At 36.9% G+C, this 13,203-nt stretch overlaps 1 protein-coding gene across 13 annotated transcripts in view; it reads left to right on the top strand.

Annotated features, from left to right (window-relative positions):
- Positions 1–13,203, top strand: part of COBLL1 (cordon-bleu WH2 repeat protein like 1) — a 172,767-nt gene that overhangs the window by 127,004 nt on the left and 32,560 nt on the right. For all 13 annotated transcript variants that reach the window (XM_045480040.1, XM_045480039.1, XM_045480044.1 and 10 more), the window contains 2 exons: positions 406–503; positions 616–852. In XM_045480040.1, coding sequence (XP_045335996.1) covers positions 406–503; positions 616–852 — 335 coding nt within the window. The remainder of the gene's footprint in view (positions 1–405; positions 504–615; positions 853–13,203) is intronic.

Here is a 13,203-nt window from a genome sequence, read left to right as displayed (position 1 = left end):
ACTGTTTAGGTCTGAGATAAAATAAAAATTCAAACTGTATGATAACAGCTTCATATCTCATTTAATTCAAAGTGTCCATTTTACTTCTGAGATGTTGGTAATTGTGCATAGAACACAGACTCTGAGTCACAAAGAATTGAGTTTATGTCCTAGCTCTGTCATTTCTTGATTGTTGGCCCCAAGTATGTATGTTTGTTTCTCTAATCTTCAGATTGTTCTGCTCTGGAATAGGAACAATAATACTAAATTTACATGTTGCTTTGAGAATTGAGTAAGCAGAGTGAATGGTTCATAGTCAATCATAATTAGTAGCTTTTATCACTTGATAAGCTTTTCAAGGGAAAACTTGGAGGTGAACATATACAACTCCATGTACAAAAGTAAGAGCCTTCTCTTCTATTTTAGAATCCTGCCAAATATCACAAAACCTAGACATTATGAAGGAGAAAGACAATAAAGGTTTTTTCAGCTTTTTTCAACGCAGTAAGAAAAAGCGGGAACAGGTAAAAATTTTCTTATGTAATGTTTTCTAAGATTCTTCTCATCTGTTTTTTAATTGCATGTGCTTTTTATCTTGAAATTACCTATAGATTTTGCCTTTTCATTCTTTGTCAGACTGCAAGTGCTCCTGCAACTCCTCTAGTAAGTAAGCATCGCCCGGCTTTTACTAGGTCCAATACCATTTCCAAACCGTACATTTCAAACACGCTGCCATCGGATGCGCCCAAGAAGAGGCGGGCTCCACTGCCTCCAATGCCAGGGTCTCAGAGCGCCCCGCAGGACCTTGCTCACATCCAGGAGAGGCCAGCTTCATGTGTAGTGAAATCCTTGAGTGTGGGTGAAACAGATAAGGTACGTAATTTTGTTTTGTTTTGTGTTTTTAGGATGGGGCAGGGGGCCATCTATTTTTCCTCTTACTTGTCCTTTTCCACCTCATCTACTAATAAGGTCACTAAGTTACTAATATGTGATAAGATGAATAACATGTTATTAGTAACATTGGCCCTGGGAAGAGATTATGTACAGTTCTGTGATGCTGTAAAGAATAAATGTGTCAATTTTAAGTAGCTTTCATATTCAAGCAAATAAATCATCCATAAACTTTAAAGTCCTGACTAACTAAGGCCCAACCAGAGGCGCTTGCTGAATGCATGTATTGGGAATGCAAATACTTATTTTTGAACGTTTTTTTTTTTTAAATAGCAACAAGACCTTTAGGTGGCATTCATGGGTTTGTAACTAGATGTATCTTCTTGACCTGACTCTGGGATTCTCTTGGGGAATTCCTGATACTTTTTTGGTAGATAGACACTTTATAGTTAAAAAAATAAAAATTAAAAAGTGTCTTTTTATAGAGAATATATTTGAGTTCTTTTCTATACTCTTTATGTTCAAAGCAGTGTTCTAGGTGTGTCTTTGCTTCTGTTCACTCCCACATTTTCCTGCAATATGTGGTTTTCCTGCAAACTACTTTTCATAGCTATAAAATACGTACGTTCCTTGCTTTATTCATGTGGACTGTAAATGAAGTTTTAAGCAAAGGGGATTGAACATGAGACTGTATATTTTGTTGCTTGTAATCAGACGAATGATTTAAGTAACCTTGAGGGCAAATTTTATTTTGAGATATATGAGACACTGAGAAGTTTTCCTATATCTACTTGAAGGGTTTTATTTCCCCTTGGAAGTTTAGTAAACTCAATGGCTAGGTAAATTAACACTTCCCAAACAACTAATAAACATTTCTATGCTTTCTTAACTTTAAAACTTTTAACCATAGTTTTTAATTGTAATTTATAAACTAAATGCCTTTAGAATGTAAATAGAAATCGGGGTAGAAATGAAACAAAAAATGCTTAAATTCAGTAGCTCTTTAGAAAATCATCTATTCAGCTGTCTTCTTATTTCTATAAAGATTTTCTTATCTAACGTCTGTGGTAAAAAAAAATCTCACCTTACGAATCAGGAGGATAGTTATTTTTTCAAATGATAAAAATCATTTGCTACAAAGTTTTGCAAAGTAACTGCTAGGTAATTGGGTGAAGTGTTACGGAAGAGGTGATTTTTGGGTTCAGGATTAACATCTGTATGGGTGTGCCTTAGTCAGGCAAGAGGAACCACATTCAAAGATGTGGGAATGTGAAGGCGATGGCCTGCCCGGGCATGAACAAGAAGCAGAGATTGAAACCGAGTTAGATAAGCAGAGGCAAAGTCAGTGTCCCCAAAGACTGCATTTTGTGGCTGTAACTCCTCTGCATTTCTTCATAGTAAGTCATTGAAAACGTAGCACTTTAGGATTGTTTTAAAATTTTAATTATCATAGAACTATACTGCAAGGAAGGGTGTAAATTATTATACTTTTGAGTAGTTACCGATGTCTGTCTTTTTCTTTGTGTAGAAATAAATCTTAGCCCCTGCTCACAAATCTTTATTCCAAATGACCTCATCCATTCTCTTCCAGTAAACTTCCTTGTGCTTGGATCCTGAAGAGGTCTACATTGTCTTTCTAATAGTCTGCCTTTCAACATTCTAGACTGTGCTTCCAGTGGCCTCACCAAAAGCCATTTCTTTTGATTCTCACCCTCTGGTCTTTGACCAGTTGATGATCCCATGTTAAGTAATTTTTTTTTCTTTCTTTCTGTTTTTTGGTATGTTGCCTTTGGCAGACTGGACATCTTTATATAATTTTCTAATTATTTTTTCTTTTGATCTGGACATCTGGGGAGTTCTTTGATGTATTGTTCAGTATGACCCAGAATTATTTGTTTCTCCCCAGAGAAGCTGAAGAACCATTTTTTATTTATTCATTACAAAAATTCTTAACAATTATGCCGTGGTTCGGGATGTGTGTGTGTGTGCGTGTGTGTGTGCGCGCGCGCACGCACACACGCACACACACACACACACAATCATGCCTTCCTAGGCATCTCAGCATTTATTTCCTTTATTTCACCATATTTGATGTGCTAAATCACCCCGTGGTCTTGATTTTTTTCTCTTTTTCTTGGTCCTGATTCTCTTTTTATATTTCACCTCTATTTCTTACCACCACTTCCTTTACCCATTTTCTAAATTTGGAGGTACCTGAATTTATGGTCTTCACCTATCTTTACCGTACTCTTTCAAAGAAAACGTGTTCTTTGTTGAGTTCTCAACTGCAGTGGTTTGAATAGTGTCCCCTCAAAAGATATGTCCAAGTCAAGGATCTAGAAATAAGATCATGGTGGACTTAGTCTGGGCCCAATTCCTAGGACTCGTGTTCTTATAAGAGAGGAGACACATGCACAGTGACAAAAAAGGAGAAGGTCATGCGATAATGCAGACCAAGACTGTTGCTGTGCTGCCATAAGCCAAGGAAAGCCAGAAGCTGGAAGAGGCAAGGAAGGATTCTCCCCTAGTACTTTCAGAGAGAGAGATGGTCCCGCCGACAGCTTGATTTCAGACTTCTGGCCTCCAGAACTGTGAAGGAATACATTTCTGTTGTGTTTAGCCCCTAAGTCGTGGTAAATTGTTACAGCAGCCCTGGGAAATGAACACATCAACTCTGTGATTCCAATCCCAGTATTTTCTTCAGTTGCAGATTGAACTCACGGTTGTTTCTTCACTCATCACTACCTGGAAATCAGCATATTGGAGATAAAGCTTGTTTTTGTTCTCCCAGATTTAAAAGCTCAGCATCATTTTTGATGTTTTGTTTTGTTTTGTTTTTCCCTTTTCTTTTCACATCCAATTAGTGAGCCCTTCATTCAGTCTCCCTTCCTTATCTTTCCTTGTCCCTTTCTTTCATTCCTTCTCCTGAAGTCATGCCTTAGAAAAATTCAGGGTGCAGGGGTGCCTGGGTGACTCAGTTGGTTAAGCATCTGACTTCAGCTCAGGTCATGATCTTATGGTTCGTGGGTTCAAGCCCCATGCTGGGCTCTGTGCTGACAACTCAGAGCCTGGAGCCTGCATCAGATTCTGTGTTTCTCTCTCTCTGCCCCTCCCCTGCTCATGCTCTGTCTCTGTCTTTTTTAAAAATAGTTAAACGTTAAAAAAATTTATTGAAAAAACTGAGAGAGAGAGAGAGAAAGAAGTCCAGGGTGCAGAGTAAGGAGAAGACCAGTACTTTAACATGTCTTCTTAGTTCAGAAACTTTGATAACTGGCTGTTATTTTCTAGGCATTCAAGGTCCTCTACAAACCAATCACAATTTGGGGGAGAGGACAGTTCTACTTTTGTTTCTTTTCAGTTTTGTTGGAGTATAATCGACAGAGCAAATTACAAGATAATTTAAAGTGTACATTGTGGTGAATTGAAATACATACACATTGTGAAAGAATTCCTACCATTTACTTAATTAACACATCCATCACCTCACATATTTTTTTTGATAAGAATATTTAATTTCTATTATCTTAATGAATTCTGATTATATCATACAGTATTAACCATAGTCACCATTATTTACATTAGATCTGCAGACCTTGTTCTTCTAATAGCTGAAAGTTTGTCCCCTTTTACCAACCTCTCCTGATTTTTTTCTCAGTCAACCTTTTTTTACTCTCTCTTTCTGTCTTTTAGATTCCCCATATAAATGATGCCATCCATTGTTTGTCTTTCTCTCTCTTGCTTATTTCACTTAAGCAGGGTCCATCCGTGTTGTTGCAAATGGCAGGCTTCCTTCTTTCCCTAATACTCCATTGTATGTATGTACTGCATATCTATTTATCCATACATGAACACTTAGGTTGTTCCCATATTATGACCGTTGTGAATAATGCTGCGGTAAACATGAGACTGTAGGTATATTGTTGATACCATTTTCATTTCCTTTAGATACATATGCAGAAATGGGACTGCTGGATCATATGCTAGTTCTATTTTTAATTATTAAAAACATCCTCTGTACTGTTTTCCATAGTGGCTATACCATTTTACTTTTCCACCAAGAGTGCACAAGGATTCCCTTTTTTCCACATCCTTGCCAGCACAAATCTCTTCTTGATGACAGCCATTTTAGGAGAGATGAGGTGATATTTCATTGTTGTTTTGAGTTGTGCTTCCCTGATTATAAGTGATGTTGAGCACCTTTTCATGTACCTGTTGGCCATTTGTATATTTTCCTCAAGAAAATGTGTATTCAGTTCCCCTTCCCATTTTCAAATTGCATTGTTTATTGTTTTTGCAAACAAGTTGCATGAGTTTTTATATATTTTGGATATTAACCCCACATCAGATATTTGGTTTACAAACATTTTTCCCATTTCCATAGGTTGCCTTTTCACTATGTTGATGGTGTCCTTTGCTGTGCAGAAATGCAGTTTTGTTTTAAACTTTAATTCCTCATCATTTCCAGTATGCTTTTAACTCTAACCGTAAGATTTGACTCATTGCTTGTGCAGAAGCCTATTTCCTATTCTTTTAGCATAGTGTTCTATTCTTCATACCTATTTGTCCATTCAAATTATACCTGCGGTTTCACTCATTTCATAGAGAATTTTCTAAAGATTCCAGAAGGGTGATCTTACTTTCTCTGAATTTGTCTCTCCTGTGAATTTTTATTTTGTCTTTATTTATATATATGCATAGGTTGTATATTTAAATGATACATATTTCTAAAAAAAAGTTTTTTTTTTCAACATTTATTTATTTTTGGGACAGAGAGAGACAGAGCATGAACGGGGGAGGGGCAGAGAGAGAGGGAGACACAGAATCGGAAACAGGCTCCAGGCTCTGAGCCATCAGCCCAGAGCCCGACGCGGGGCTCGAACTCGCGGACCACGAGATCGTGACCTGGCTGAAGTCGGACGCTTAACCGACTGCGCCACCCAGGCGCCCCAAAAGATAAAAAGGAGAATGGAGTGAAGATTCTCCTTCCTTACCCTGCCCTCAGCGAAATTCTTCTGCCTGGAGGCAACCACTGATAACAGTTTCTTGTATATCCTTCCAGACATGACCTATTCATATTCAAGCCAATATTTGTGCTACACATGATTTTTTTTCTAGTCATACACTGCATGCACTGTGTTACACCTCACTTTTTAGTAGTGAATGATATATCTTGGAAATCCTTATTAATACATAACGGCCTTCCTCTTTTTAAAGGCTGCATAATATTCCATTGGTGGCCATAACACAATATAGGGTAAGTGCCCCATCTTCTGAAGATAAACGTTAGTGTTATATTATTGTTTAAAGTTTATAGCATTGTTAGTTTTTCCCTTTTCCTCTTCACAACAGAAGGGCAAGAATTGTGTTCCCCAGCAAAATATTGTAACATAATAGGTGTTTTAAGAGAATTAATAAGTAACCTTTAATTTGAACTTTCATACAGCCAAGTGTGGTATATACAATGAGAATTACTGTCACACAGACTATCACAAAATTTTAGTATTTCATGTATACATATCGTAAATTTTCAAAAGTACTTGGATAATTTAAAAATTGCTTAAATTTACTTTTAGAGTAATTGTCCCAGTAATTCCTGGTTTCTGAACCTTGTACAGAAAAGCTGGAATTTTGGCAAGGTTGTATTGAAAGCTTAAGGACTGAGAACAAAAATTTAGTGTACGTTACATTGGGCATAAAAATAAGTTGACCCCAAATTGAAATTGTATAGCCAGATGCAAATATTCGGGCAATTTAACATTTTGCTTATTTTACTGCTTATTTTAAATTACTTTTTAGAGTTTGTTTATTTATTTATTTATTTATTTATTTATTTATTTATTTATTTTTGAGAGAGAAAGATGCAGAGAGAGAGAGTGTGTGCACACATGGGGGTAGGGGCAGAGGGAGAGGGAGAGAGAGAGAGAGAGAGAGAGAGAGAGAGAAAGAAAATATCCCAAGCAGGCTCCGTGCTGTCGGCGAAGAGCCAGACGCGGGGCTCAAACTCATGAACTGTGAGATCATGACCTGAGCTGAAATCAGGAGTCAGACGCTTAACTGACAGCCACCCACATGCCCTTTTACTGCTCATTTTAAATTTAAAATAAAAAAGTCATATTACTACAGACATTTTATATCTATTTTAATTTAGTTTTAAATTTGAAACTTTAAAAAGGCATTGTTTTTGATGATTGAAAGTAATAGCAGGCTGCGAAAAAAAATACCTGGAAAAAATTATTTCCCTTTTTTTTTTAAATATAATTTATTCTCAAACTGGCTTCCATATAACACCCACCGTTCATCCCAACAAGTGCCCTCCTCAATGCCCATCACCCATTTTCCCCTCTCCCCCACCCCCCATCAACCCTCAGTTCTCAGTTTTTAAGAGTCTTTTATGGTTTGCCTCCCTCCCTCTCTGTTTGTAACTATTTTTTCCCCTTCCCTTCCCCCATGGTCTTCTGTTAAGTTTCTCAGGATCCACATATGAGTGAAAACATGTGATGTTTTCTCTGACTTATTTCACTTAGCTTAATTCCTTCCAGTTCCATCCACGTTGCTGCAACTGGCAGGATTTCATTCTTTCTCACTGCCAAGTAGTATTCCATTGTATATATAAACCACATCTTCTTTATCCGTTCATCAGTTGATGGACATTTAGGCTCTTTCCATAATTTGGCTATTGGGTACACGTGCCCCAGTGCATCAGCACTCCTGTATCCCTTGGGTAAATTCCTAGTAGTGCTATTGCTGGGTCATAGGGTAGATCTATTTTTAATTTTTTGAGGAACCTCCACACTGTTTTCCAGTGTGGCTGCACCAGTTTGCATTCCCACCAACAGTGCAAGAGGGTTCCCGTTTCTCCACATCCTTGCCAGCATCTATAGTTTCCTGATCTGTTCATTTTAGCCACTCTGACTGGTGTGAGGTGGTATCTCAGTGTGGCTTTGATTTGTACTGGAAAAAATTATTTTCAAATCCCTGAAGAATTTTGGATATATTCTTATCCTGTAATTTTTATTGTTCAGGAATCAGAATAGACCACAAGGGTGCGCTGTTTAACAGACCTATAACGTTCTCATTTTTACACATTTTTTCCCCCAAAGCATCCTTTAATAAAGTAGAAAGAAATTATTGGAAATAGTTACCTTCTATTAGAAATAGCAAATACATACTTTTGTGAAGTGCAAGCACATAGAACTAGAGATAAATAACAATAATACATGACAAAGTGATTTGTAATTAACTGTTTTATTCATTTTGAGCTTTCATTTCATGTTAGCCTTATTTTAAGTAGTAGATCTTATGTTTGCCTTAGGTTTATGGATAAGTCAGTCTACTTGTAGCTTGGAAAAAAATTTTCCCCTCACATCTATTTCATGCTTTTTGGCTGTCAGCATTTAATAATTTGTCTCATTTCTCTAAAGCATTTCTCAATACTGGCAAATTAAAGTATTGGATAGTGATTTTGGAGCTTAAACTGAAACTCTTCACATAAAAGGCTGTTGATTTTCTAAGCTAATTTTGGCAACTGATTGTGCAGTTTACAAAGAGGATTCAGTGAAAATCCAAGTTAGTAAAATAGTTTATCCTAACCTATTTCTTGGAACATTTTTGCAACTACAATTAGTTTATCCACATAAAGAATATATCTTAAAGAAGAGATAGTTTACTGTCATTGCTACAGTGTGTTTTTTCATGTCCCTAAATTTCTTTGTACTCTTTTTCATTTCAAACCTTGTGTCATTTTCCTTATAAAAGGTGAACATACTGTCTTCTATGGAAATGTTCATTTGCAGAGGAAAACTACCCAATTAGAAATTTTTGAGCAGTTTTTCTCAGATCTTTTTGGATATTTTGTGAATAAAGATTTGAAAGGCTATTTTTGCAACAACATATGTAATGGTAGCCTCCTGCTGTTGTTTACCTAAACCATATCTCATGTATTACTGTATAAATGTGTATGGTTATTTACAATAAGATAACATGTATATAGTTATTTATATAGATTGTCATCTTTTTCACACATGACAAAAGTTAGAAATGCAATGACATTTACTTAAATTGAAAATGACTTACAATTCTGAGATCGAAAGTTAAGTTCAAGGGTGTCTGGGTGGCTCAGTTAAGCATCTGACTCTTGATTTCAGCTCAGGTCATGACCTCACAGTTCATGAGTTTGAGCCCCGCATCAGGCTCTGTGCTGGCAGCATGGAGCCTGCTTAGGATTCTCTGTCCCCCTCTCTCTCTGCCCTTTTCCCTCTCACACTCTCAGTCTCTCTCAAAATAAATAAATAAACTTTAAATTTAAAACGTTCAGAAATCCAGTATCTGCACCATGTTCTCTGACCAAGTTTCTGTGGAAAGCACACTGAATAAAATCTGTGGCCAAAGGACGTCTTAATATTATTGACAAATTAGCCATTTAAAGAGTATTTTACATTTAAAGAAGGGAAAGAAGAGTTGGACACCATTCGTGGACAGTCTTGGCCCACAGAAGCCACAGAAACTTTTGGGAGAATTCTTTAATTTTGCACATTTGGTATGGTTTTATTACCCTTTGGAGTTAATGTGGACACTGCAGTAAAGCAGCTTTTCCCAGGCTACCAGAATGGCACCTCATTTTCGTTAGGATATTGGCTTTTGGCTGGAAGCACAATAAAGAATTATCTTGATTGAACTGTTCATTTGGTCCCATTTTGCATTCTGGTGCAGACAAACACTCAGATATTGAGAAATGGAAATACTTTGTCATCCAGTATTATGCAATTGAAATTTAATACTGAGAGTGTTCATTTTTAAAAGATGATTTGTTTTTAAGAAATGCTTGCCATTCATCTTCTGGTCAATTTTGCCTCTTAATATTTATCATGGTTTGTAAGTAGGTAAGATGATAGATTATCATATGTTTATAAAATGTGCAAGTACATATTCGGTCTTAGTGTCACTAAATGAGGCTTTTTGTTGTTTTTTTTTTTAACGTTTATTTATTTTTGAGAGAGAGACAGAGACAGCACGAGTGGGAGGGAACAGAGAGAGAGGGAGACACAGAATGCGAAGCAGGACTCAGGCTCCGAGCCTTCAGCACAGAGCCCGATGCAGGGCTCGAACTCACAAACAGTGAGATCATGACCTGAGCCAAACTCGGACACTCAACTGACTGAGCCACCCAGAAGTCCCTTTGCTCAATGAGTTTTAATCCTAGTTGTTTTACGCAGAGTCATTAAGGTTGTTGTAACAGAGCATGTCCTTATAATCTTTAAGAAATACATCTTTTTGTTATTATGTCCAGGTTATCATGCAACATTTAATTTTCCCCGCCACTTTCCACTTGTATTTATTATATAGAAAAAGAACCACACACACACAGTTCTACAATTGCTTAGGAACAGTGGTTGCCATGGCATTTTTAGTTTGATATACAGGATACAGCTGTCTGTATTTCCAAAAATATGACTTGTTTCATTCAGTAGAGAAATGCACCAGTGGGATATAATTGAATATAATGTTTCCCCTTCTAAGGCTTTCCCATATATAAATATACTTTGTCCTGGTAGTTTTAATCAGATGTTCAAAGGGTCATAACCACAATAGCAAAATTAGTGACTAATGCTTATATAGCACTTACTAATGTTTCAGACAAGGTACCAAAACACATTACTCACTTAATGCTCTCGAAAATCCTCTGAGCCATTACTTTTTAAGTTTCTACAAGCTTTACCTCTGACCCAAATGTAAGTAACTGTGCTCGTGATAAAGTTGTTAAAATTTAAAGAATAATACTATTCAAAGAACAATAGGTCATTTATGGAATTAGTGTGACTTTCTCTCTCTTATCTATTAGTACACAAAAGTTGTGCCCCTCTGAAGTGCATACCGAATTAATAAAATATTTAAAATAATCAGCGTCAGGAATCTTCTTTACAAGTTCTTGTTGTATGCAGCTCACTTGGACTTTCTACCACTATGATATTTGTGACCTCATGGGGAAGAAAATGCCTTTCTCTGTACCAGAGACCAGAGCAGAGAGAAGAAGGCCTCTTTTCTTGGAGCCATTGGTGGTAAAACAGCAGAGACCCTTGGACAATGCCTGCCACACAGTCATGGCTCCCTTTCTGGGATGAAGTGAGTTGATCCCAGTTTGCTCCCCTGATTACTGCTTTACCTTGGTGGGGGCCCTAAACTCAGTTAATCTATACGTGTTTACTACTCTCCTACCCTGCCCCTGCACTCCCTTCTTTGTTCTCATCACTGACCATGGAGAACCTTGATTATCACCATCCTCTGTCCTTTTAACTTTATCCTGAGGTCTGATTTCTCCTGATTCATCTTCTCTTTTTTCATCTGAGATGTATTACTGAGTTAGGCCCTCCTCTTTGGGTATTTAAGAAATGTCATTAGGAAGGGATTACCGCTAATAAGGTTTGGTTATATGATATCTCAAAGTATTATAGGGTTGATGAAATGAAAGCACAGGTTGCCTCAGGGAGAGAAATTTAAAAACCTTGCAAGGGTATAACCCAGGTTGTAAAATGTGTGTGTGTGTGTGTGTGTGTGTGTGTGTGTGTGTGTGTGTGTTCTGATCTCATTGGAGAAGGGCTAGAAAGGAAATCTTTTGTGGCAGCAGAAGCCCCAGTCTGTTTTGACAGATAGTCTTGGATCTACCAGTAGGTCTTTTATATTCTTCTTTGTTGTCATTTTTCTCATTGTCTTCTTTGTCGTCTACCTTGAAGAACAAGCCATTGAACTTTGTGGCTTGGGCTTTTCCTCAGTACAATAAGATTTTGTGACTAAATTTACAAAAGTCTCTTCCAACTCCAGTATAATCAAATTATTCTTTTGTTGTCTTTCAAAATTGGCCTTTAACAGATGAAAGTGCTTTGTTATGTGGATTTTTGGTTTGATTAGTGTTAACCATATAGCAATGCCTAGTCCTAGTATTTCTTCTCTGAGGATTTTTGACACCCTGAAGTACAATAACAAAATAAAATGTTGATTAACCGACATCTTTCTCCCTGAACTCCTGACTATAATACAAAGTCGACACAAGTGCTTTGGGCATCAATAAAAAGAGGTAGAGGACGCAAAGTTTTAGGAAGATATGCTCAGGTTAATGCGTTTGTTAACCAGAGGAGACAGATGTTATCATTGATAATGCTGAGTTTAAATCTAGACCATTTTGAGAGAAATCCACTGGCAAGTTTGGCCACTCAGAATCCTCTCAAGGGATTGTAATTCTAGTAACCAAACAAGATACAAGTTACAAGTGGTCATGGTATTTAGACACCTCTAGGTGGAATCCAGCTCTAATCTCATTACTTGCTGTCATCGAATTTATTTCAGCAAATTGATGGGAACACCCTAAAAATTGGCAGAATAGATGACTGCTTACAAGGTGTGGATTTAAGAGCTCTAGTCCCTGACACTGCTGCCCTATTTCTCCTTACCCTAAATACAGTAGTCAGGTACCCGCTACATCACCTCTTTTTCTTATACCCTTTGCTGATAGGATTTTTCTTAATCCAAGAAAACAGCCTAAACAGGCTAAGGCTTTCAGTGCTATCATGATTCATGGGTTCCAGCCCCACATGGCTCTGCACTGAAGAGTGTGGAGCATGCTTGGGATTCTCTAACTCGCTTTCTCTCTCTGCCCCTCCTCTGCCCACTCTCTCTCTTTCAAAAATAAATAAACTTAAAAAAACCTAACACATTTAATAAAACTTCATAAAGAAAGAAATAAACTGGCATATATGCCTTCATCCAATATAAGTCAAAAAACATATGCCAGTGTATAAAGGCATAAAGGTATGTGTAAAAGGTTGGACACCAAAACTTCTATGCGGTGACTTACATCTGTTGGGATTTACAGTACTTTTTCTTTTCTTCCCCCCATCAATGAATGCATTGTTTGCATCTTTTGAGATTGTGCTAATTTTATGATCAAATCAATAGTAATACTGAATTCATTGTGATTACAAACAATTTCCCTTTACAGCTTTGCTTATTTTGCAAATTCATTTTGATACCTCATACTTCTGTATTACATATATTATATTATAATTATGCATTTGGAAGTTTAAGAAAACTGACCTATTATCTAAGTTGTAAAATTATTTTAGAAAAAGTTCTTCCATCAAGAGTTAAGAGTTCAAGATTGACCTTCAGTTAGTTACGTAGAAGTTCAGTCATTGAGATATAATTCATAGTAAATCAAATAGTATGTCATAGCATTTGTAGAGAATGTCCAGGTTGGAGAAGGATAATGTGAATTTGTCTCTTTAGAAGGAGGAAAATAAGAGTTTTAAGACAGTTTCAAGGGATGGCTTAGGTTTTCTCCTC

The sequence above is a fragment of the Leopardus geoffroyi genome, chromosome C1 (assembly GCF_018350155.1).
Source record: "Leopardus geoffroyi isolate Oge1 chromosome C1, O.geoffroyi_Oge1_pat1.0, whole genome shotgun sequence".
Taxonomy (NCBI): domain Eukaryota; kingdom Metazoa; phylum Chordata; class Mammalia; order Carnivora; family Felidae; genus Leopardus; species Leopardus geoffroyi.
Note: the sequence above shows the minus strand (reverse complement) of the source record. Positions and strands in the feature narration are given on the sequence as shown.